Source organism: Epinephelus lanceolatus, chromosome 16, assembly GCF_041903045.1.
Source record: "Epinephelus lanceolatus isolate andai-2023 chromosome 16, ASM4190304v1, whole genome shotgun sequence".
NCBI lineage: Eukaryota > Metazoa > Chordata > Actinopteri > Perciformes > Serranidae > Epinephelus > Epinephelus lanceolatus.
The window spans coordinates 20,019,684-20,046,847 of NC_135749.1; the positions used below are offsets into that span (position 1 = coordinate 20,019,684).

Here is a 27,164-nt window from a genome sequence, read left to right on the forward strand (position 1 = left end):
TTAACATGCGTTTTTTGTGATCGGATTGCTCTCGGATTGACCACATGAATGTACAGGTGTAAATACACTCAAAACGTATTGAGGGCGAATTGTTATCCGATCTGCCAAACCACTTCTGCAGGTGGTCAGGGATGCATTGTGACCACATCAAACACAGGTGTAAATGCAAATGCATCTCCAATCCACATGCAACAACTCAATGGGCAAAAACACATAAGCGAGGTGCGCCAGCTGGACACAGGAAGAAGGAAGAAGACGACAACGACAACAACCCTCACCGGGCAGCGACTGCCAAGAAGAAGAAAATACGGGTGACAGTCGAGGATGGAGTCACGGTGAGACGAAAGTCATTTCTCAATCTGCGTTCATGCCTATACTTGTGTCCTTGTGGATTTTTGAAACGTCATCAGTCACAGCCCCAGCCCAAGTCAGTCGCCCATTGGGGATGCATCAGGAGGTGACTTGTGTGGACTTCTGACAGCCAGGAATCCCAGAATGCATTTCACACAGACCAGCGGCAATGGCAGCCATCCTTGGGAGTTTGTACTCCCGATTCGAACTTGCCAAGTCCAAACTCCCGAATGCGAAAGTCCGAACTTGGCCTACTTGGTATTGAAAAAAACGCCTGAAGTGTCTGCTCTCAATTTGGTCCGACAAAAGTGTCCATACAATAACACAACTTCACGGGCGGCTAACATCTTGTTGTTGTTATTGTGGTGCACAGGATATGATATTGTAGTCTGCTGCTGGAAATATTTGCAGAAGAAGAAGAAGAGGAGGATGAGTGTGATTGCACACCAAACGGATCTGTATGTGGACACAAGAGAGGCATATTAATACCAGGTATAAATGTATGCGGTCAAGCGCTATCCGATTGCAATCCGACTGCAAATAACACATGTTGATGCCTGGTGTAAAGGGGGCCATTGAGCAGTATGTGGCCCCTGAACTAAAATGAGTTCGACACCCCTGCACTAGACCCACGGACATCAGTGGCTAAACATTGAAGTACATCGTAATGGTTCTAGAGAGTCTTTAAAATACGAGGGGTCCGTGAAGGCACCAGTTGACTGACAATCCCGCAGTCTAATCCAGAGAGTGAGGATGCACAGCAGCGGTGATATGTGTCGAATGAACATCGGCTAACTACTTCTTTCGGCTGTGATTGACAAAAGCCAGCTAACACTTTGTTCATCCAGCCCTCAGAGACCATTGTTGAACCTGTAACCGTCGGTATAGATCTGATCCAGAGCGGGACCTCGCAGACGTTACGTTGGGACAATGGAATCTAACGTTATGCCGGACAGTATCCGCCCTCAGAGGCTACAGCCAGGCATTGGGTTCGGTTCAGGACCGACCGGGACCCTCCGCTCCTCTCTCCGTCCCGGGGTTACGGTCCCCATCGCGCCGCTGCTGCCCTCCCCGGCCTCTCTGGCCGCTTCGTCCGGGCCTCCTCCTCCGCCGCCTCCGCTGCAGCTCCACAGCCTGTACGGCGGTATCGGAGCGGGGCTGGGGCAGGGGGCTGCCGGCCACTGTAACCCGGGGAACCCGGCGGTGCTGAAGGAGGCAGTGGAGGCTGTGGTCCGCAGCTTCGCCAAACACACACAAGGTTACGGCAGAGGTACAGTGGCGATAAAGCTGTGTTTTATGTGCAGATAACGGGGCTAATGTGTGTCACAATGTTCAGTGTACACTTGGGGAGTTTTCAGGAGACACTTTTAGCTGCGCCATTTGTTTGGAAGTGGATTAGCGACAGAAAAAAACACGCTGCATTCCTGTAATAATCATATTTGGCTTCACAGTGTCAAATATACCAACTTTATATTGTTTAACTGTGTATTATGGTGATTTTCACCTGATGCAACTTCACCATAAAGTTTCCCTTTGATATTTACACAGCTATAGTAACACTGGCATCCATCACTTCATTATAGGATTAACTACCACAGCTCTGGGGCTTACATTTAAGAACAATAAGCTATTATACCTACACATTAGTCACATGAAATTCATCTTGTTTCACTCTGGAAACGGTACAATACTGCTCCTGTAGTGTAAACTGTGACTAATACTAGTAGGGGCTTTACTTATTGTCAGCAGCAAAGATTTTAAAGGTGAAATTAGGCAATCCACTTTTTTATTGAGCAAAATAGAATTTATCCGTCTTCTTAAAATCAAAAATATGCTGTGTATTATCCAGACCATACCTCCTAGTAAGCAGAACCAGATGAATGTAATATGCACAACTGGGATTTATTATTTTTCACTGAAAAAAAGGATAATACAAGATGTTTTGAAAATATTACACACTTTATCCACCTTTAAAAATGACTTTACATATCACTACAGCACAGTGGAAAGAGCTGTGCATGCATCTAACTAATATTGGCTCTTGGACGTACAAGCGTTCCTGTCCTCCACTAATAGGATTTATTTCCAAAAGATTGTCCCTCTGTGCTCCTGACTAACAGCCTCTTCCCTCCTTTATCCCATTTAGGCTACTTAGCACCATCAACATTGGCAGCGCCTTAATGACTGTTGATATTTTTGTCTTAATGTCGCTCCAATTTTGGGATTTATTCTGTAGAAGAAAGCGTGCTAGGTTAAAAAAAAACCCACACGTCATATTTGCCATTTGGTATTAATTATTTCCTCTACATTGTATTGTAATTTCTGCATTTTTCCTGTGGTATAGTTATAATTATGCCATTACCAGGGAATTAAAGGCTTTAATTTGCAGTAAAACCCACTATTAAGACAAAGTCAAGTAATCCTGTCAGTGATCATTTAAAAAGGCCTATTTCCTACCATGCTTGATATACTTTTTATAATCCAAGTCTATTTTTACTTTTCCTGTGATACATATGTCAGATATGTGCTGATTGATGCCAGGCCACTGCCGCTTTGTGGCTTTGAGTCGCAGCCAGCACCAAGCCACATGTATTCCTCCACTATCTCCCAATATTTCCTGTTTCTTCCTGAAACTGATAAAAAACAGACCAAAATGTATTATATTATCACTGTTAGGAAGAGGCCCCTTGTTTAGAGAAACAACTCAACGTTTCAGTTAAATGTATATACTGTACATCCCATGGCTCGTCAGACATCTAGTATCAGCGTAAGTTAAGTTGGAAGGATACTTTGGATAAAGAATATATATTGTGAGGTTTTAAACAGAGCACACGTTGGTTTTATAAATATCTGTCGTGAAGGTAATATCACAGAGAGCAACTTTAACTTTTAAAAGCAGAGGTAGGACCAAGTCATTGTTTTGCAAGTCACAAGTAAGGGCGCATTCACACCAGGATAGTCCGGGGGACTCTGTTCAATTGGGCGGGGAATGCCGAAAAATTTCACACCTTCATTTGGTTCGGTTCACTTTCACACTGCACTTTATAAAGTGGACCGAACCGCCTGGACAATGTCGCGCAGTTACAACAGCTGCTCGTTTGGGGGCAGTATTGCCCGAAACGACCACTGACTTGGAAGAAAAAAAGCATGAGGAAGAGGTAAACCCGGCTCATTGATTGGCTAGGACAAAAATCGGAAATCCATTTCCTTCAGTAACTGACCTTAATATATTGCTGTCGCAGTTTTTTGTTTTTTTTTCCCACCTTGATGCGATACTAATCCGTCGACCGATTAAATCTGCGTGCCGCCATCCTCTCGCGTAACAGTTTAAAAACTTCTTCTCTTGGGTTGTTCTGTTGGTTTCGTTTTTTTTCTACCCAAAATGCACTGCTCTCTACGTCACTTCCTCTCTTTGGTTCACTGGATTGTCCGTTTGCATTTCCCACTGTAAGCGAACTGCACCAGGGTTCACTTGTAAGTGAACCAAGACCCCCAGTTTTCAAGCGGACCAGGGTTCGCTCGTTTGGTCCGCACCAGAGTTCGAATGAGCGTTCACACCACTCCAAAGGAACCGAACTATCTGTGGAAGCGGACCAGGGTTTGTTTAAATCGGACCAAATAGCGCCAGTGTGAATGCGTCCTAAGTCTCAAGCAGTTTCACAAAACAAAAATCATGAATGCTTTTTAAAATTTGTATTTATTTGTTAAAACAGGTTTATTAAAAAGTTATGTAGCTGTTAAGCTAACATTAGCTAGGTCTCTTTATATGTTAATGTTATTGTGTACTGGTCTTTGTGCAACTTTGAATGTCGAGCAAACTTGGAAGTAAGGGTTGCAGCAGTATGAGATTTTCACGGTATGATAACCATCTCAGAAATTATGGCGGGATCAGGGTATGACCGAATTTATCTTATTATCAGTCAGAATGACCCTTAAAAGAGTGAAATTGGAAGGGTTATTTAATGTTTGTTAATGGAAGTATGAGTAAAAAGTCTAGAAAATAACTAAAATAAAGGGGAGATTCATGTCCAGTTGCATTTTTTTTTTCAATATCCGAGATAAGGAAATTTGCACAATATGTTAACCATCAACATTTATGTGACGGTATACCTTGAAAGCAGTATATCGCTGCAACCATAATTCAAAGTTCATGTGTCTCTGTCTGTAACTTTCAAACCGCACGTTTCACATACAGTAATTAGTTGATGTTGATTACTCGTCGTTGTTGTATGCACTAACTAAATTACTAAATTGTCTTTGGCATCATCATTTTTCCAACTGGCGCCTAGTAACGTAACATTAGTTTTTCATGGTTCTCTCTTGTAACTTGATTGAATGCTGTCGGATTGTTTCGAACAAAGTGGATCTTGGAAATTAAGTGTTGACTTGCTAAGAATGAATGAATAGCGTTAACGTTAGTTCATATATCTTTGGGCTTGGGGGGAAGGTCTCAAGTATTTTCAAGTCAAAAGGCTCAAGTCTTAGTCATTGGTGTTAAAGTCCAAGTGGAGTCTTTTTTTAATCTTGTCAAGTTGAGTCTAAAGCCATCAAACTTGAGTCTCACTCAAGTCCAAGTTATGTGACTCAGGTCCACACCTCTGGTTAATAGTGCTGTTTTCATTTAAACACACGTTATTAGTTTTAACTGGCTAACAACAAGAGAACAGTTTATAGTGAGCAGTGAGGGCAATAACAGAACTATTTAAACTGCACTTTAGGGATTTATATAACTGATGTCAGAATATATCTCAGCTTGTTTACAGAGAAGTCACTAGTTACAAAGCTGCAGCCCTAAAACGCACTGATCAGGCTCCAGACTCTGTACGTGAGCGAGAAGCAGGCTGCCTGTGTTCGCATCAAACAGCGAGGGCTCAGCAGGGAATAGCTGAACGCTAACAGAAGTCAAACAGCCCCGAATAACGTTGGCTGCACTCACATCTCCCCGCAGATCCAAAACCAAATAATCATGTCTGACTCAGTCTCAAGTTTTTACGGCTTTTTCTTTGTTGTTGTTTCCTTTCGGAGGGCTGAAATGTAACTGTAGAGTTGAGGGAGTGTTTCTTTAAGCAGCTCCTCTGAGGTGATGCAGAATTTCCTCTAAGTAGCCACCTAAATATTTTCAGGAAAAACCTCTGGCATCCTGGAGATGACCTTCCCCCCACCATTTCCATCTTTGTGTTTAGAGAGGATGTAGCAGTGCGCAGTCATGGTACTGTGTGAAAGTGCTGATATGCCCCACTGTGACGAGGCTTCTGTTATCTCTGTGCCCTCCAGTAAACGTGGTGGAGGCTTTACAGGAGTTTTGGCAGATGAAGCTGACCAGAGGGGCCGACCTGCGGAACGGAGCTCTAGTTGTTTATGAAATGGTCCCATCCAACAGCCCGCCATATGTTTGCTATGTCAGTCTTCCTGGAGGCAGCTGCTTCGGAAGTTTCCAGGTACTGTGTCTGCATGTTCTTAGCGTGATTGTGATAAGATGCTGGTGTGTGTTGGAGAAACTCTACTGTACAAAAATATTGTACTGTAAGAAAAATAGCCACTCAAGTGCAGTGTTACAAGCTCACAAATTTCCAACATGCCTGCAACCACAATATACCAAATATGGATGCAAGAGCACAAAACAGATAATTTAGGTCTGTGCACACTGTTGCTAACTTTACTCCACGTAAACACTGGCTGTCTTTATCTCTTTGGCTGCGTGTCTGTATTTCTGATTTTATCTGACCACCAATGCATGTTTCCCCCACTGTTTGACAGTTCTGTCCCACCAAGGCAGAGGCGAGACGCAGCGCTGCCAAGATTGCCCTGATGAACTCTGTTTTCAATGAACATCCCTCTCGACGCATCACAGACGACTTCATTGAGAAGAGCGTCAGTGAGGCCCTGGCGTCGTTCAATGTAAGTTAGGTATAATAGATAACAGATGGTTGCATGCTTAAGTCCTTAACTGTCAGTAAGGAGGAAGCAAGTCACAGTATATGTGCAGTATATTGTGTTGACATACTGGTAAAATGAAAGAAAATTAAATGTAAAAGGACAGAAAATGATATAAATGTAAGATACAGATGCAAATACTTTACATTATTTAACATCATATATGTATATGTAGTGCACATGGCTATTTGCAGTATGGTAGATTTAGTGAAAGCATGCACAATGCATACCAATAATGAAGGAAGATTGCTTTGCAATGAATTGCTGCCCGAAATCTCACTCTTTTGCCAAGTTGGCTTCTATAGAGAAATTATTGTAAACCACTACACTAAACTCTCTGAAGAAGCTTTCGTCAAGGAGACATACGTCAGATATCATTACTTTTACACAACTACCCCTCGACCAAAAATGTTTTTATACCGTCTTTATACTTGTATTTGTGAAAATGTTGTTTGGGCCACACAGCACACTGACATCAAAGGGGACCTATTAAACCTTTCTTATTTTCTGTTATGTATGTATACACCAATCAGCCAAAACATTAAAACCACTGACAGGTAAAATGAACAACATTGATCATCTTGTTACAGTGCAATGTTCTGCTAGTAAACCTTGGGTTCTGACATTCATGTGGATGCCACCTGACACGCTCCACCCACCTAAACACCAGTGCAGACCCTGTTGCCACCCTGATTCCCGAGCGCAGCACTGCTGCTGCTCACCGCTCCCTCAGGGGATGGGTCAAATGCGGAGAACAAATTTCACACACTCAGGTGTGTGACAATCAGTGGAACTTTACCTTTACTTTTACTTTACCCTAACGGCAACAGCACTCCCCAGTAACAGTGGCCCCGCAGCAGGACAGTGCACCATGCTACACCACAAAAACCGCTCATGAATGGCCTAAGGAATGTGAGAAAGAGCTCCAGGCTGGCCTCCAAATTGCCAAGATCCCAATCTGATCAAACATCTATGGGACGTGTTGTTACCCCACCTCAGAACTCATGGGACTCAAAAGATCTGAAGGTAACGCCCTGGTGCCAGACACCAAATGACACTCTCAAGAGGTCCTGTGTCCATGCCTTGACAGGTCAGAGCCAAGTCCGGTCCAAGGAGAACCCACCATGGATCAGGGATACCTGTGGGGTACCAGCACATCCCTCAAATGTTCGCTCAGATTGGGATCTGGGGTATTTGGAGGCCAGGGTGATGCCTTGAGCTCTTTGTCCTGTTCCTCGGTTCATTCCTGAGCAGTTTTTGTGGTGTGGCAGGGTGCACTGTCCTGCTGGGGGGGCCACTGCCATCGACAAGTGCTGTGTTTGGGTGGGTGGAGCACATCAAGTAGCATCCACATGAATGCCAGGATCCAAGGTTTCCCAACAGAACACTGCACTGTAACAAGATGATCAATGTTATTCACTTCACCCACCAGTGGTTTTAATGTTTTGGCTGATCGGTGTATATAATGTTACAGTGTCTGATACTGGTATAAAACATGACAAAAGTTTCAAATAATGGGGTAAATATATGTGAAAATAATCCCTGTGTGGAGACACCTCAGGCTTCACACCGTTCTGAGTACTCTGTTTTCAGTGTTTGTTTGTTTTTTAAACTATTTGAGACAAGCTTCAGTCGGCCCATGATGTATGTCTTTATATGGTAATCTGCTCTAGGCACACTACTGCAAGTGTTTACGTCATGTAGCCTACACTGCTACGTATAGCTTCATGCTAACATCGGGGAAGCACGTAAACTTGGTTGTTAATGGTGTTAATTTTCTTTCTCTGGATTTGGGATATATTCCTGCTGGAACAGTGCTGTGCAAAGACGCTGGTGTTATGTTTTTTCCCAAGTGTGTTATGCCTAGTCCCGCCCTACTGTGATTGGCTTGTACTTGCCCTAACAGCCCTCGACTTTGACGTGTTAATGTGACCAGTACTAGCCAATCATAGCATGTAGTAGTAGCCAATCGTAACACACTATTAGGTGGAATATGCTTGGGGAAAAAATTATGCAAGACACCAAAATACGGAAGACCCGAAAATGCTGGCCAGTCAGAGCTAACTAGGCTTTTTGGGGGCGGGACCTTAAAGAGACAGGTTTTCAAATGGCGCGTTTCCGACAGAGGGTTAATACAGGTGTTCCAGCACAGACAGAATGATAAAAAAAAAGTGCACATTAAAGTACACTTAAATACAATTGTAACGAGCATAACAGGTCCCTTTGAACTCGTTGTTGTTGTTCACAGGGAAACAGAGAAGAGGCTGATAATCCCAACACAGGAATTGGGGCATTTCGCTTCATGCTTGAGTCCAACAAAGGAAAATCCATGCTGGAGTTTCAGGTGTGTAGAATTCAGGAATGTCTGCGTTGAGTTAAGTAGTATTTTATGCTCCTCAGATGCACAAAAGAAGTGTGAAAATATCATTGGCAAAGGTTGAGCCGAGGGGCCAAGATGTTAAAATGTTCCGCATGTGTTGAGCTTGAATGTGAAATGTCATTTTTGTATGCCTCCATAGAGCTAACTACTCCAGTGGGATAATAAACATGAGTTTGAGCCCACATGTGACCTGTTTATCTTTTACTAATAGCATTGAGCTTGAAGCCAGAACCCTACATCTAACTGGAAATAAGGATTCTGAATGAGACATGCATGATTTATAACAGAGTCGCTGCTGCGTATTGAGTGTCCTGAAGCAAGTTTCATCCCTAATTCCTGCTGGCTTGGCTGTGTTTGTGTTTCAGGAGCTAATGACTGTGTTCCAGCTGCTGCACTGGAACGGGAGTCTCAAAGCCATGAGAGAACGACAGTGTTCCCGACAGGTACTGTCATTTACCTCACAGATGGGTTCAATTATCCAAGTGCAGTAGTAGTTTTTATGACTTTTCATTATGTCTCATAAACAAACAAGGTCTGTTTTAAGTCTTCCCCTACATAGCATGACTGGTCCAGACAGATTAAACATTTTTTCTTGCTAGAGAGCTGCAGTGAGCTGGAGTACAGCGTCACTGCAGAAGAGCATTAGAAATTCTAACAGGCTACCAAAAATGTGCAAAAATAATCTCAAGTTGCATTAGGCTGTAGTTTATCATCTTGGATGAACAGTGTTACCAGTGTTGCCTTTTCACTACATTTCATTACATCTATTTTATGTGAGGTAACGTGAGACAACGTGAGGCCAAGGTTTGCTGTGTTGCTAAAAACTAAGTTGGCAGCCCACTGTGACTGAATGAATGTAATTGATAGCTGTAACACTGAATTTTAGATTGATGAAAAAACTTGACATTGGTGTGGATCTATCGTGTCCGGCAAATACCCAGTTGTTTAAATTGGTATCCCCACCGTATATCGGTGTGTTCATACTGTAAATTGGAAATATGTTTTACATCCTTTACCCTTTGAATTTTGTTAGCCATGGCCAAAGATTTACTGGAGTCTCACCAAAGTTATCATAGTTTGATATTTTGAATTAGAGTTATTTTATATTAGTTTTGACTTTTTAATTTACTTTTAGTTAGTTTTCAGAGTGCTAGTTTTAGTTTAGTATCAGATTTTCAAGAAGGCTTAGTGTTTGTATATATGTTTCTATAAAAAATCAGTACACAATCACCGAAAAATTGGCCATAGATGTCGACTGTGCAGGAAGCTTATCATGACCCATACTTCCGTCTATTTTAAGGCGGCGCCCTCAGGTGGTTGTAGTAATTATTATGAGAGCTGAGGAAGAAGTGAGGTAACATAGCATAAAAAGCAACAAAGTCCATGTAGTGTTGTAAAAAGATGGAAGAGGTCAGGGTGGGCGGGAGGAGTGGTGGATGTGTCACACAAGCCCAGGACTTTCACCCAGGAGATCAGTGTTTGTGCCACGAAGTCAACGTTGAAATCTTTTAATAACATAACAATGTAGCGTAGTATGCCAGTATGCTGTGCTAGTGACGTATGTGATGTCTGTCACATGACTTTCGTGCGTAACATTGGTAACAAAAGTGATTAGTAGCCAATCTTTCCCTCTTATTTTATTTACAGGAAGTGCTGGCTCACTATTCCCACCGGGCTCTGGACGATGACATGCGCACTCAGATGGCCGCCGACTGGGTGAACCGGGAACAGAGTGTGGCAGGCACCATTGCTCAGGAGGTGGCGTCAACGGAGCGAGAACTGGAGGACGCCAGGCTTGCGGGCAGAGAACTGCGTTTTTACAAAGAGAAGAAAGACATCCTGATGTTAGCTGTGGGCCAACTCAATGCAGCCAACACTGCCACCCTGCCCTCGCACTAAACCTGCCATCCGTTGCGGAAACATGCCTTCACACTCCGTAGGATTCCTGGTAACAGTATTGATCACTTTATAGATATAAAGGTGCTTCGTCTGAACTTTTAGGTTTCATATCTTGTGTTTCGTTATGAGAACCAGGTAATCAGGCCTTGAATTACAGTATGCACACTTGTCCATAAAACCGACACTTGCCACTATAGCCGTTACCTCTTTGTGCCTAGTGATTACAGGATAACAGTGCTTTTCAAAAATAACCTGTAAACTTGCTTGGCATTCCAACGGACTGGGGTTTACTTGTTTTTTTCATTATTTCAAACTGTATTTACGCCAAGTAGACCTATAGAAACACAGCCTGCCTTTCATCAGTGAATGTACGGGACATAAGTTAATATGACCCATCAAACCAAACACATTCGATCAAAGTATGGATCATTCTGAAGGTTGTTTCTTCATGTTTGGAGTGTGTCTGTTTGCATATAGTATTTTGGACTCTGGCAAGTGAAGTTGGAAAAACATATGGGTCTTTAAAACCTTTATGGCAAGTACCCTGTGTCCGTTAATGAGAAGAATATCTCTACAAAAACAGTAATAACCCTAATGTAAATATGTGGAAATTGCATCCTCAGATAATACCAGATTTCAAGTAAGCGTCGAAACATACCTATTGGCTCATGTAATAATTTGTGGGTACTTTGCTAAAATGTCAGCAGGTGACTGATTGCTCTGACAGCAGCTCAGGTTAAAAAAAAACAGATAGTGAATCATCACTATGTTTCTTTTTGTTTGTTAAGGCTTTTGACAGTTATTTTAGTGTTCATTTTATGCTTGGTGATCATGACAGTAGCTGAATGTATATTTTCAGTGTGCTATCAATGAAAAGATCTGCATAGCGATGTTGTTTAACATGTAGACGACTGAATTACTCTTGTGATACACGCAGGGCTGTACCGAATAGTTTGGAGGTTCATTCATAACCTCGACATTCAAATTCTAAATCAACAACAATTTTTTGCATGCTGTTAAAACCCTGTATTTCTGCACAGCAGCAGATAAAGATCAGGCTGTACTAATATTATTAGTATTATACTATCTGTAGACATAGATTCCAGTGGTGGCTGTCTAGGATTGTTTCCAACTCGTGATCCAAATATTTCCAGTAACTCCCGCTACCTTACGCCACGGGAGGGGCTGCTGAAGACTTGTTGGAGGAGCTGTTGATGATGCCGCACATGCCACCCACTGGCGGTGGATAAACAGGAAACAGCTGATAGCAGGAATGAGCAGCTAGTAGCAAGAGGGAAACGCAAACCTGACAGACACAGTAAAGATGAGCAACTGAGGAGACAAGGAATTGCGCGCCCTCCTTGCCCTTGCAAACAAAGAGGCCATTAACGAGGCCGTCGTCCAATGACGGGAACGGTGAAGGACGGGCCAACTTACGAGAGAATCGCCGAAGGACAGACTCCCTTGGAGTACGTCACTGTTTACGTCACACGCTGAGCTACACGTTTTGTTACTTGCTCACGCCCCCCTTTGCCTCGCTGCACTCCCCAGTTTTGATTTTATACTGCCAATGCTGAACGAAGACGGATTGGGCTTTCCTGCAAATTTGCACAATTCCTATTTAAAAAGGGCTAGAGAAAGAGTTTGGTGGGTAATACCTTCACCATCCAAGGAAACAGAAATTTACGAAGTCAACACCTTTATGAGGATGGTCAGTTAGCACAAGGGTGCCCGGTTAGCACGAGCCAACACAGCAGTGGCTGCCACCCAACACCGAGCCGTTAAACGGTCCCAACAAACTCACGCAGAGACCAAACTTGTTGGTTAATGGTTAATGATCAATTAATGAGGGTCAGCTATCGGTCACAAAAGAAAAATTATAAATTAGCATCCCTAATGTGATCATGTGCAAAATTCACGTTGTTACCAAACAAAATATTCTGCTTTAATTCATATTTGTTGGCGGACTTTCGGTACAGCCCTAGATGCAGGTTGTGTTTGTCATGTGCTTCATTTAGAGGAGTTTTTAAGAGCTGTTGCCTAGTAGATTAACATTTAGGTCTTGATCTCAGCAGAAACAAAGAATAGCGATGATGTGGGCGTAAAATGTGAAGGTCAAAAAAAATGAGTGGAGGGATCTTTTGTTTTTAACAAGTTGATTCATGATGTGTGAGTCATTGTAGTCGACACAAAACAGTCCCAGCTCTTGGTGGTTTATGTTGTTTTGACATACTGGAGGCAGTGCTGGTGTGTAACAGTGTATGTAACTCGCACTTCTCACCTTTCAAATGTTTTTATGTTGAAGGACCTGATTTATACTGTAAATGTGATATCTTTATATTTCTCTATGTATCTAAAATGTATTGAATACATTATACGGATGAAGGTGTTTCGGTGAGTAGCCTTTTAAAGACCCCATGTAATGGAAGTGAGAGTTTAACTGATAATATGCAGCTGGATGGAAATGTGGGCAGTGAGTTATGCAAGTTAAACAGCAGGAGGGCTCATTCTCACTGCTGAATGCTGGATTGTCAACAGCAGAAACTGATTACACTAAATTTGGGGGAAACAAAGACGCAGAACTGGAGTGTGATTAAAGCCAGATCCAGTTTTATTATTTTATTGCTGTGTCTCCTCCCTGGGATCATTGTGCCTTCATGAAATTGGCAACATGCAAGAAAAGAAAGAAAGTTTAATTTCCTTTAATGAGGTCTTTAAAAGACGTTATACTCAGCTTTACTTGTTTTTGTCTTTATGTCATTACATTTAAAGGTAAAATTATAGACACCATGCTATATTACTGCGACAGTACCTTAAAGGAATAGTCCAACAATTTGGAAAATTTGCTTATTCACTTTCTGGCGGAGAGTTAGAGGAGAGGATTGATACCGCTCTCATACCTGTCCTTTTAATGTAAGGCCACAGCGAGCAGCCCGTTAGCTTAGCTTAGCATAAAGGCAGAAAAAAGCTGATTGCTTCGGTTTGAGTTGCTGAGTGGTGGATATATTGGCAGATGGCTGCCTTCTCTTCAGTATATCCTCCTGAGACCTGGACTTTTGTTTGGTATATGTTTTTAATTTCGCCTTGTTATTTGGGATCAGTAGAACCTGATAAGTATAAAAAAACGAAACATTGTCAACGATAATAAAGTCCCAATGTCCTCAAACAAGAATAACAGTAAAGTCTCAGTGTCCTCAAACAAGACGTTAATAAAGTCCCAATGTCTTCAAACAAGTACTTCCTAATTAAAAGTGTCTTAGCTTGTTACTGTTGTTAAAAGTGATCAAATTTGTTGCCATATCAAACCACAAACATCACAAAAAAACAAGTTTCAGCCATAAAATGTGATCAGGTTTTGGACCTTGTCTACTTTTGTGTCAGGATTGGCTGCAAACTGACTTGGCAGAGATGGCTGCCATTTTGTTTTTACATGGATTAGTGTATTGTGCTCTTACTACCACTAGATGGCACCACAAAGTGTCCACAAATGAGGACAACAGGTCTAAGTTAAGTAGAATGAAGTTTAAGGTCAAGAAACCCAAAATGTGATTTCCTCATATGAGGACACAGGGTCTCAGGAGGATATGGAACTAGATGGCACTGAAAAACTCATCAGCAATGTCTCATGATCTGGTTACTCAAGATAATCCACAGCCCTTGTTGTGAGCAGTTTTATGTAGGAACCATTTTCCGTAACCTTGTTACGGAACTACATTCGCTAACCATATCACTGCGCAGAGGGAGATGTGTATTTATTGCTAGCTAATGTTGCAGCTGCACCAACACCATTAATCATTACATCAAAAGCACATGCCTCTTTTCAGTGAGCAGGCGCACGCTTTCCTCTGTGGGTGATACAGTTGGTGGGTGTAGTTTAGTAGGAAGAAAATAGTTACAACATGAAACTGCTCACAACAAGGTCTGTGGATTATCTTGAGTAACCGGGTCATGATTTCTGAAAAGAGACATTACTGATGAGCTGTCTTGAATTTAATTTTTTGGCACTTTGAGCACCACAAGCCGAGTGCCATCTAGTTCTATTATATTTGAGAGAAGGCAGACATCTCTACGGCTGATATCATCAACACTCTGCAACTTAACCCAAAACAATAGCACTACAGCAAAGTGGAAAAATGTGTATACTTGATTTTGGGGTGAACGGTCCCTTTGATATTCACAGTACATACATGAAATTGGTATCAGTGTTTTCATCTGACTCTCCACCAGAAGGTGAATCAACATATGTCCCAAAATGTTGCACAACTCCTTAAATATGTTACATGACATTAGCTTATGAAGGACTTATTAAACCTTACTACCTTTGGTATACATTTATATTCATTTTATATTCTTTGTTTGGTACTCAGCTTGCAAAATATGTGTGCAGCACAAGGAGGAATATATTTTTTTTCTTCTTGGAAAAGACCCCGCAGCTCTTTTCAGTGAATACTGAAAAATTAAATTTGAACTTCGAACTGATGGAGCGAAACACTTGGACCTCACAATTCTGCACCTCGAACCCTGCTAATCTCACATCGTCCTTGTTTTCTGAATTCATCAGTGATTTTTTTTTTTGGTCTCATGATCCAGTTTGCTAAGATTTACAAAGCTGAAATGTAATTAGGGAGAAAAACCCAATGAGTATTTAAATGGGCTGATTACAGAGACTGAAGATCTTGAATTTATTTTTATTTTTTTGGCATTTTCTCCCTAATTCAGATGCTTATTATGTGTTTGATTTTTGACCACAAGCCATTAATCTCAGAGCTCTCCTACAACTGCCTTTAACCTTTCTTTGTGATCATTATCAATGAAGGCTTTTTTAAACAATATATTTTTTTTGCTATCCATTTTATAAACAGAAAAAATCTTGGGCTTTTCATCCTTTGGTTTTGATGCATGATGTGTTGATTAAGTTTTGTTTTGATATGTTTCATATTCTTTACAGTATTGTTTTATAAAAGTGTTTCTGAAGGCCCTTATTGTATGTATTTTCTATGAACATTTTGTATTCCGTGTTTATACTTTTAGTATATTTCTATGATGTAATAAAATGGCTCATACAAATGTTTATTGATTGTTTATGTTATTCATTTCACTGCTCACTGTAGTACACAACGAGGGCCAAGTAAGTTGTATGGCAGTTTCATAGTCGACACACACAACGCAAGCAAGCGACGCAAGCAACGCACTTCCTTTCATAGTCAACACATTGAACGCAAGCGAAGCAGGCAGCACTTGAAATGCAATACATCGCTTGCGCAATAGGGGGTAGCAGAGTAACTGGTACATTCCGGCTAGCTAGTACTGCTGTAGCTAGCTAGCACTGCTATTTTATTAGAGTGCAGGGCACTGGAACTGTCATATAAATGGGGGTGTGCCTGTACGAGTTCGCGAAGTTTTTCCTCCTTGCCCGCCATATTTCATACCTGCTTCTTCTGTGAATAACAAAAAGTGGTTAATTTAAAGTATGTTGCTTGCATTATCACCCCTGCTGGCAATGCATGGTATTACACACATTGCTGCGTCACGTATCAACAAAATGGACAACACATTTTGAGACTCAAGCACACATCATGGTGGCCAATGCGTCTCGATGTGTCCCAATGCGTTCGCGTCTGCGTGTCTTTGCGTCGACAAAGTAGATAATCATTTGTAATGTTAAATGGTGTATGTTTAATTTACTACAAATATAAAAGGAGCTTTTCACAAACAGTTCAGAATTTATTTTACAGACTGTATGTAATGTACACAATGCATGTTTTGGGGTGTGCTCCAAAACACGTTTTAACCTGTAAAGGCTAGAAAAAAAGATCAATAGCATAAAACAGAATGAGTCATTCTTTTTCTACGATTAATTGGATCTTTTAAATTGTTTTTTTTTATGGAGACATTACAGATAAACATCGTTAGATAGAATGATGTAATGCATCTGATGTAATGAAAACAGTATGCTGCTAGCTTGAACTTGTGAACTTATTTCCACATGTTTGGATGATGATTAGTGCCGTTGTTGTGCAGTTGAAACATATGTTCATTTTTTTTTGTTTTCAGCTCAAAGTAACAAAGAAACTTTTATTTAAGTTATCTTTCTTTTATGTAGACTTCTATAGTGCTAGCAAAAGTTATTCACTCCTTTTTTAAAATTTGAATTAAAAAAAAAAAAAAAGTAGTAATCCTGCAAGACCAGTCTCCCCCACTCCCACCACCAGGTAGTGCTGATCAAATATGAATCATGACTGTGTGCACTGCATTGCCCATTTCTTGCCTGAAGTGTTTTTAGAAATGGTTTGGCTGTAAAATGAGAACATTTGCTCTGGCTGGTGGGTATTTCTTGGTTGGGTCAAAACTTAAAACTGTGGTAAAAACTACACTTAAAAATGTTTCTGAAAATATTTGAGACTAGGCAATGCAGTAACAGAATTTTGATTCATTTGACAGAGTGACTGTAGTTCACAAGCAGCGACTGACATGATTAACAGCTGCTTTCTCTGAAAATGACCCGTTTTAGACCAAAGTCTCCTGTCACAGGCCAAATTTTCTAAAGCCTGAAAACAGAGCCAAGCGGAGGTGCTGAGGTCCAGTGTTCCTTCCACTTGAATTATAATATGCTTAAAGTTTATTATGGGATATTTGCTCAGTGATGTCAAAATTAAACTGCCTACCCGAGCTTAATACAAGGCATTTATTTGTTCATGCTTTGCAGTTAAATTCAACTTCCACCTTTGACAGTATTACAATCTAGCTTTGAGTTTTTCTTGAAATGTATTCCAGCTTTTAGCTTCTGTAGGTAATGCAGTTCGGCTCTCTGACATATTTTCAAAACTTCAGTCTTATATTTATGCATTTTCAGCAATACTTTTGAATTATTTTCAGCTTTCAGCATCCACATGCGTTTTCTGCAGGGAATGCGTTTTGTAGTTATTTATTGTACAGGGTAAATTTGGTAGAAAATAATATAGCTTACTGTTACGGAAATATGAATACGTTTATTTTATTTTATTTTATTTATATTATGACTTCCAGCCTTTTGGGACGCCTTTCAAGATTGGATTACCTGTCAAAATGTTCCAATTTTAACATATGAAAACATAATGTTTGGTATTCAAATGGAGGACAAAAAAACAGAATTTGGGAATAACAATTTAATTCTTAATAATAATAATAATAATAATAATAATAATAATAATAATAATATTTTATGACTTCCGCTTCCGGTACATATACAGGAAGAGGCGGGGCTTCGGTTAAGGACGCTTGCCTGGCGTTGTTCATTCAACATGGCAGCGGGACCAATTTCAGAAAGAAACCAAGGTAAGTTCATTATCATAAAAACTGTTTCAGCCTTCTGCCTTCAGTCGTTTATAAATCTGCGTGTGGGCCACACTTCAAACTGCTCACCTTGTTTTTATGAGCCCCGCTGGCTTCCGGCGTAGCTAATAGTTTGTCATAAACAACCGGTCGATCACATGGAAGTGTTGTTAGCTTGCATTACCGCTAATTTAAACATTCAATGAGGTTTTATTGATTTTTAATCTAATTTACGTGCTTGCTGTGAAGGAAGCTATGTGTTACGTTTAAAACATTTTGATTAACTGAAGCAAGGTAGCCGTTGTGAGCATATTGGAAGAAGAGGTGCGTAACGTTACTGTCGGCTAACAGCTAAAGTTAGCCTAGCAAGCTAATCATGTTGACTTAACAAGTGATTACACTTTTTTCCCTCAGTGTAAGTCACTTGATATTCGGATATCGCATCGGGTGCTTTACACAGCTAGGGATGTGGTCTGTAGAAATTATATTAATATTACGATTTTACCAGCTAAACAGTTAGGTTAGATAATTAACTGGTGTTCATTACAGTTAGAACTTTAAATAAAACCTAAATATGCTTTATTACTTGACTCTGATAAAACCCTATTAGAAAAGCCACATAATTTAGTTACATTATATTGATTTATAACTGCAACTAATTATGTGTTATTCTCTATATATTCCACTAAATTGATGTCATGTCCTCCAGCTGTAATCTCAAAAGGATATTTGATTACAGAAAAACGGCAAGCTTTTATTCAACAGTTCTTACAATAATAATAATAATTTAGTTTGTAACATATATGAAATGCTTTATGTGGAATTGTAATCGGCAGCTGAAATTTAACTGAGGATTATTTTGACAAAATTGTTGTATAGTTCAGAAATGTTTATAATACGGTTGAGTAGAAATAACAAATGGAAATGCATTTTAAGTAAAAAAAGAAAACCAACATTTCTAATTGTGTGTGTGTGTGTGTGCGCGCACACACACACATCTGTGTGTTTACAAGGGCTGCAACTAGCTAACCAACTTATTTTCAGTATCCTATCACTTCAGTTTTTACTCAGTAAGATGTAAACGATCATGACAAATCTCCGTCACAGATTCACACAGGGACTTCGAATTCAGTCTGTTTGATTTGAAATGACTTCACAAAGTCCCTGACTGTTTTTAACATGCTGTTTTTACTTGTCCCTTGTCTATATTTGACATGCTGTATTTGTTCATTTTTGTAACCTTGTAATGGCGTGCTATCTTGGCCAGGTCCCCTTCGAAAATAAGAGATTTTATCTCAAAGGACTTCCTGGTTAAATTTAAGTTTAAATGAATCAAATAAATTCAATAAGAAAAATCTTCTGTGTAAAGTTTTGTCTAATCTGGAAATCTAGAGATAGTTTCCATATGTAGTTTATTTTAAATTTGTATTTATTTTTCAGACGCTACTGTGTATGTTGGCGGCTTGGATGAGAAAGTGTCAGAGCCGTTGCTATGGGAGCTCTTCCTGCAGGCTGGTCCTGTGGTCAACACACACATGCCCAAAGACAGAGTGACTGGCCAACATCAAGGTGAGTATCGGCTGATATTCTCCATAGCTGTGATTATCAAGGCTGCAACATGTCAATCAAGAAAGGAGGAAATACACTCTTAAAGCTTTTTGCAAACTTAAAAATCTTTTTTGCAGATAAACAACAATCATGGAATAACTTTTTGCTCTCCCTTTCTCTCAGGTTATGGCTTTGTTGAGTTTCTTAGTGAAGAGGATGCTGACTATGCCATCAAAATTATGAATATGATAAAGCTCTATGGTAAACCCATCAGAGTCAATAAGGCCTCTGCACACAATAAAAACCTGGATGTGGGCGCTAACATCTTCATCGGTAATCTGGACCCCGAGATTGATGAGAAACTGCTCTATGACACATTCAGTGCCTTTGGCGTGATCCTCCAGACGCCAAAGATCATGCGAGACCCAGACACCGGCAACTCCAAGGGTTATGCTTTCATTAATTTTGCAAGCTTTGACGCATCAGACGCCGCCATTGAGGCCATGAACGGCCAGTACCTCTGTAATAGGCCCATCACAGTGTCCTACGCCTTCAAGAAGGATTCCAAAGGAGAGCGACATGGCTCGGCTGCAGAGCGACTCCTGGCTGCACAAAACCCTCTCTCCCAGGCAGACAGGCCGCATCAGCTGTTTGCAGATGCTCCGCCACCGCCGAGTGCCCCAACGCCAGTTCTGACTGCAATGGGAACTGCAATGCCCATACCAGGTATGATAAAAACACCGTGGGTACATATGTATAAGATGTGCTGTGGCGCCACTCTTTTCAGTTGTATCTTATTTAACCATTACTTTATACAACCATTATACAGTATTTTATTGTTGTTGCATGTAATACAGAACATTTTCCATCCACTAAATTCATCAGCGGATGAGGAAAGATCCAATTACTAATTAATAAATGATGATTTCAGGTCTTATGCTCACATACAACATAATGCAGTGTAGTGTATACATGTGTTGTTTGAGTCAAAAGCAAAATGGCGATTGGACTACTGACTCTGTTGGCTTTTTTGTACCTTTAACTGTTACATTTCCCGAATGTGACTAGTCTGCAAATAAAAAGCAAACTGTTTTCTGCAGCAAACTCGTCCTGTCAGGTGCAAACACCTGAGTTGGTGGTATGGTTATACATCTACAGTCTTCTTTTTAAATTGAGTTTTTGTTTCTCAGAGTAGTGTATATTTGTGTCTCTTGTATTACCCTGCCATTTTATACAGCAGCTGCCCTTTGATTAATGGTTATAGATTAAGTGGTTGATTGTGGTGAGTGTCCATGAAAGCAGATAACAGGTTTTATTACTTGCAGTGAGATGAAGTAAACCTCTTAGGAAATGGAAGTGGGCTCTTTTGAGTGATGCGTGTTTATTCAGTAGGCAATAATGAGATCAATTTGATTTAATCTTGGGGGATGATGTCTGTAACTAAAAGGGAACATAACGGCTGACAAATGAGCCCACTTTATGAGATACTAATGACATTTTTAAATTCATAACAGTGGCTAAGATGACTAAAATATTTTACGAATTCATCAGCCAGACAGCCTGACTTTGTGCGCCTGGAGAATACGGAATGACCACTTGTAAATACAACTTGTGTCTGTGCAGGCATGCCTCCTCCTGTTTTCCCTCCTGTTCCTCCGCCTGGATCGATGCCTCCGTCAATGCCCCCTTCAATGGCCATGCCTCCAAGTGCAGGGGCACCAGGCCCACAGGGGGCCGGCGGCGGACCTCCACCCGGTCCACCACCCTTCCCTCCTGGCAGCATGCATCCAGGTAACAGTTTGCTCAAGATTTAAGTGTTTCCACGGTGGCTGCAAGTGTGGAGTTAGGCAAAAAATATACTGACATATGTAACAGATTGATGTGTCCTTCAATTCTGTAACAGATGTTAATGGATGTTTTCAAAAACTAGGAAACACTAGCTTCTTGCTTGCCTGTAGACTTAATTGTTTCTCTTACACAGGTATGCCTCAGATGCCCATGCCTCCTCCTGGTCCTCCTGGCATGGTGCCTCCACCTCCTGCTCCCCCAGGATCAAATCAACAACGGGCACCGCCACCCCCTGGCATGCCCCCACCCCCACCTATGGGCATGCCACCCAGAGCACCCTATGGCCCTCCCATGGGTAAGCACTGTGGTATCTCCTTGAAACTGTGTTGTCAAGTAAATGTGTCTTTATCTTTAAAACACTGCCTCAGTCATTTGTGGGGAAAATGCCTCACAGAAGTGTTTGTGAAAGAACAACTGCAATACAGATAACTGTAGCTCTTGTTTATGGCAGAGAGCTTGACACTGTTGCCCAACAGAAATGAACACAGTTGAATGTGGTTAGCTGTGGTGAGAGCACATAGTCAAAGGTAAATATTTTATCATGTTATAACCCTCTTGCTTTCTCTTCCTCAGGTCACCCTGTGCCTCCAGGTATGAGAGGGCCTCCTCCTCCCATGCCTCCACCTGGCTACGGTGCTGGCCCCCCTCGTCCTCCCCCCTTTGGCTTCCAGAGAGGACCTCCAATGCCTCCACGGCCCCCTGGTGTCCCACCCCGCGTTCCCATAAGAGCACCAATGCCGCCGTAATCCGCCTCTGGCTGCAGGAACGGGCTCTCGCTGTTTTGTTTTTTGTTTTTTTTAAACATCTTAAGATCTACTCAAGTTTGTAATAGTGAGAATAATTTAACCACCTGTTTGTGTTTTTTTGGTCATTGTACAGATGAAGACCTTTGGCGATTAAAATTTTTAGTACACCTTTTGGAATTGTTCGTTTATTCTTTCTCACCTACAAATATTACTTGTAATTATTTTGCATGTGCTTGGTTAATTTCATGGAAATAAGCCTCACTCAAAGAGGGAACAGTAAAGGTGTGATTAACACTGTTAATAGCACTGTTTCCTGGCTGCTGACTCACTGCCAAATGGAGCCATCAGTAAGGTTGTTTGGCTCCACCTGTCGTTTACTGCCGTGTTGTACCGCAAGTCAAAATGTCTGCTGGAAAAAAGGTGGAAGTCCTGGTCTAATGGTGGTAATACTGAACAGTCAGTAGTGATCAGGCTTTGAAGACAATATTTATGTCAAATTTAATAGCCATATGGACAGTAGTTGTCCTTACATTTTCAGTACTCAATGGTACATAAAGCATTTAGTTACTCAACCTCGACTGAGTCATTATAATGTTGCTTACGTGTTATTATAGCATGGAAATAATTACCTACTTAATCAACATGACTGCAGGACTTGCTACTTAGAATATTTCTAAACTTTGCATACTAATCTTAACATTTCTTCCTTAACTTATTAGGACCCTCAGTGGTTTGGTGTCTCCAGTACAAATGACAGTGCTCCTACAAAATTCATTAAGTGGTACAAAGATTTTTCTAAAAGTCAGGAGTATTCTGATTTCTTCCCTCACATGATCCATCAAGGCCAGTCACTGTCAGTTAAGACTGGGTGTAACCCAAGAGGCAACCTCCAGGGCTGAAAGATTCAGCCAACACCCAAGTGCCAAAATCTGCAGTTTCTTAAATGGCACTTGAGGCTGGCTCCAGCAGTGACTCAACCCCCATAGACCCCCACGTTAAAATGCCAAACTTTACAGTTGAAATAACCATGTCCATATCCTGGTACAAAAACAGTTTTGGTCTCTATCACTCATTTCAGCATTAATGACAACTATGTTGGGGGAGGAGTTTTTATATAACTCGCCTGTTCACATTTTATTAAGGCTTAAAGATATGTGTATGTAAAGGATGGGCAGCTTGATTGACAGGTTGTCTGTGAGCCATCACCACAGTCTAATTATAGTTCTGCGTTGAAGCGACATTGTAGCTACGGTGGAGGCTCTGTGTCGATATGGAGCCTACACCGTAGCCTGACGTGCACCTCCCCAGAAATATAACTACATGTCCTAGCGACACAGACCTCCCGTCTATTTTTGTAAGCTGAAACCATTTCCCTCAGTGGAAATGAAGCTTTTATTTACTTTAATTTCACAGATAACAAACAATAAATTATGAAGACAATAAAGCCTCCACAAAAATAGCATTTTAAGCCTTGTGTGTGATTTATCCTGGTTTCATATGAGCAGAGGAAATCTCCACTCATCACTAGGCTAATTTATAAAATGTAAAATGCCATAGGCTCATGCTAGTAACGTTAGCATGTTATATTTGTTTTGAAAATGTCTTTAGTGTAAGATAGCTGTATTCGGTGAACCTTGTGAGTTGTAATGGAGCCAAATTATGTGCTGTTGCCTTTGTTAAATGTTGCTGTTGTCCCTGGTTTTATGAGAGGAGGAAAAGATCGCTAGCTGCTAGGCTTAATTTATACAATGTAAAACGCCATAGACTTGTGCTAATAACGTTAGTATGTTGTATTTGTGGGGAAAATGTGTCCAGATAAAAACAAGTGTTTGTCTGTGAATGCTGCAAGTTATAGTGAAGCGAATTTGTGTACTTGTGTTTGAAATTGTCTCTTAAGCCATGTTTAATGTGTGTTTAATGTGTATTTTGAATCAACTAAACTTTACAGCACTTCACAGAAACCCCACCGCTGACTAGTGTTTGTAACTGCAGAGTGACAGACACACCACCACACAAGTATAAGTGCTCACAACGGCATAGGTTACGGCGTAGGGTCTGCAGCACGACTATAAATCCCGCTTAAGAGTGAGAGCCACCCATCGCTCCTCCACAGCTCCACCCTCTTGTCCAAATATGGTCACAAAAAACAAAATGGCGACAGCTGAAGCGCCAAACTCGAGGCTTCAACATGAGATTCCGCAAAACAATGGGTGACGATAGATAGCTATGTCCATAATCTTATACAGTCTATGGTATAACCCGCTGTTTGCCCACACAGGCTAGAAGAGAGTGTTTCAGGTTATTTCTTATCTAAATCCCTCTAAGCTGTGGCTTTTTAAGTATCTAAGTGACTGATATTTTCACAAAAGACCTCCTGAGCACTTCGATGTTTTTGTGAAACACAAAAAGGCAGCAGTCTGTTTCAGTTAATCCACACTAATCACATTTCGTATGTGTGTGATAAAGGAGAAGTTAACTTTTTGTTGACTTCCAGTCAATGTTCATAATAAGGCACCGTACCTATCCAAACACACAAATCACTTACATTTTCCATTCATGGGCTTTCCTTTCTCTTCATTTCTGTTGATGAGTAGGTGATACAGAAATAACACCTGCCCAAACAAAACAAACCTGCCATTCTCCATTCCATTTATAGTACCTGCCCAATCCCGAAAGTTATTTAAACCAGCTTCAAATTTTATCATCTTTATTGGCACAGTCAGCTGTTTGTAAACTGTACAAATCAGTTGTCAGTGCTTTGACTCTTCCTAGCGAACAGCACCACTGACACCGACAGGATGCCACAAACTGAGATGGAAGAGAAATTCCTCACTGAAGCATCCATTTTTACGGCTCGAGGAGACTCCTGGCGTCTGGAGGTTGATGAAAGCATTGATCTTGACCACCCGAAAGCTGGCTGGAAGCAGTACTCAGACAACACAAGTGCATGGTCAGTGTGCTGGACTATGATTAATCACTGTTTTGTATAGTATATGCTGCGTTATATTGTAGTTTCATGAATGCATTTGGTTTATTAATAGTTGTGTGTATGTATGGTTACTTGTACTGCTTATAAAAATCTGATTTGGAGACAAAAACTGGTCCCCACAATGTAAATGAAGGATAAGGGCCAGGTTAGGGAAATGAATGTAACTTAATGCCATGTCCAGTGTGACAGTGGTTATTGTAAAGTTACAGAGAGGAGAAATAATCTCATTGGTAGGACCACTGGTTTTAGACGGGCAACACTTGAAGGGCAGAGAAAGAGTTCAGACTTTCTTTAACTTGGATCCTCTTCCATTTTCAAGGTTCGAATGCAGATGGTGTCACAGACGCTGGCCTTCCAATTGGGTGAGGGTAGTCTTCAACATGCGCCTGACAAACAACCAGGGCGTTGTCAAGGTGAGGCTCTACCGTCAGAGCTGCAATCATTGCCTTGGAGCTAAAATGGAGGAGCCCAGCATCAGCTCCGACAACATCGACATCCTCCTGGAGAATCTGCTGGAGAATATAAGAATAGAGTGCTACGGTGAAGACCTGGTCAGACGGAACAGACAAGCCGTCAGCCTGGATGTCAGAAGTTCCCATGACCCGCGTAATTGTCAGGGCTGTAGGGATGGCATCTGTGGAGGGACCTCGTTTTCTTAAAGTCAGCCTTTAAAAGTAAAAAAAAAAATTCAAAGTTTGTTTAAGGCTGTCTAGAGCTTAAATGATTTGTGCCTCCTCTATTAGCAAAGCATCAGTTGTTCCAGACCACATATATAATGGCAATCTATTTCTAGTATGTGTAAGGCTTTTCATCCTGTCATTCTGTTACATTGTATTGCTTCCATTATATTTTAAATGATATCATAATCAAGTGCATGTAAGCTTTCATACATATTCTTATTGGTTTCTTCTTGCTGACAGTTTTCTTTAAAATATTAATTTGTTTGTTGCAAAAGCATTAAATCAGCCTTCTTATATACAAAATAAAGTAATAAATGCATTTGTGATTTGCAGTGTGGGTATTTTATGTTTTCAAATTAATTGACCTGCTTTATTAATATTTGTATAGCGGAATCATTAAGGTAAATTGATCTGTAAACAGTATTAGATATTAGAAAAATATGTGCACATGTGTAAGAATAGTAGAAAATCGGATATTGTGCGTACATAAGGCAGCATAACACCAGAAAGTGACAGTGTTGCATGAATACAACAGGAAAATGTTTCATTTTTCTTGCAGTCCCTATGGTGAGCAGAGCTGGCCCTATGCAGTAAGCAATAGGCCTATTATAAGTTGCTTAGGGCCCCTTAGTCTCAGGGGACCCCCTAAAAACAATTTTTAATGAACACTTGCTCCAGAACACGCAAAGAACTTTACAGTGAACTGCCTCAGCAACCAACGTTAAATGGAGAATACAATGGACTTAGTCTCTCTCTGTCTGACAGATACAGCTGACCTGTTGTCGTTACACCATCGTGGCCTCACGTCCATTTTTAATGATCAAATAAAGTTCATCCCAGCGTCAGAATTATGTCATGTTACTAAAGCTATAAAATCCTGTTTCATCTAGACTTTAAATTAATATTTACAACACACAAGTTCATGACATTACAACAACACAACCTAATAAGAGGGGGCCCATGAACCAAATCCGTTTAGGGCCCCCAAAAGTCTAGAGCCGGCCCTGCCTTCTGCATTTTGCCCTACTTCACCGCCTTATCAAAGTGACAAATACAAACAACTAAAATTACAATCTTACGTCCATGGAGAAATTTTATCTGAATGGTAGGCTACAGATGATGACATCACACTGTCTGAGGAAAGCTCACGTTTCTACATAGCAGGTCTTCATGCAGAAGAAGGGATCAAGAACGTGGCAAGTGGTTGGCATGGCAACAGGAGTCAGGTGCGCTTGCACGTGTGTGTTGTCTGTGCGCACAATTTGATATTCATGTGTACAGACAATCTATTTGTAAAGAGGCAAATGGACGAAAATGAGGTGTTTGTGCGCGCATGCGTGCGATGGCATACATGTATAGTGTGTATTTAATATTAAGTGTTTCCCAAACATTGTATGCACATACGTAGGTAGAGAAGAGAAAAACGTGAATGTGGCGAGGGATAGCGTGTGCAAAGCTGGAGGAAAGTGTAGGAAATG

At 40.9% G+C, this 27,164-nt stretch overlaps 2 protein-coding genes across 2 annotated transcripts; both read left to right on the plus strand.

Annotated features, from left to right (window-relative positions):
• The first annotated feature begins 1,069 nt into the window (after positions 1-1,069).
• Positions 1,070-15,635, plus strand: lix1l (limb and CNS expressed 1 like). The gene is made up of 6 exons (XM_033636587.2): positions 1,070-1,621; positions 5,626-5,789; positions 6,109-6,249; positions 8,534-8,629; positions 9,031-9,108; positions 10,313-15,635. Exons 1-6 carry the CDS (start codon positions 1,282-1,284, stop codon positions 10,562-10,564), a joined length of 1,071 nt encoding a protein of 356 aa, XP_033492478.1. The 5' UTR covers positions 1,070-1,281; the 3' UTR covers positions 10,565-15,635.
• Positions 15,636-17,794: 2,159 nt separating this feature from the next.
• On the plus strand, positions 17,795-22,189 carry sf3b4 (splicing factor 3b, subunit 4). The gene is made up of 6 exons (XM_033636580.2): positions 17,795-17,878; positions 19,316-19,444; positions 19,607-20,149; positions 21,047-21,214; positions 21,405-21,566; positions 21,845-22,189. The coding sequence occupies exons 1-6, from the start codon at positions 17,845-17,847 to the stop codon at positions 22,015-22,017; spliced, it is 1,209 nt and encodes a 402-aa protein (XP_033492471.1). The 5' UTR covers positions 17,795-17,844; the 3' UTR covers positions 22,018-22,189.
• Positions 22,190-27,164: the final 4,975 nt, after the last annotated feature.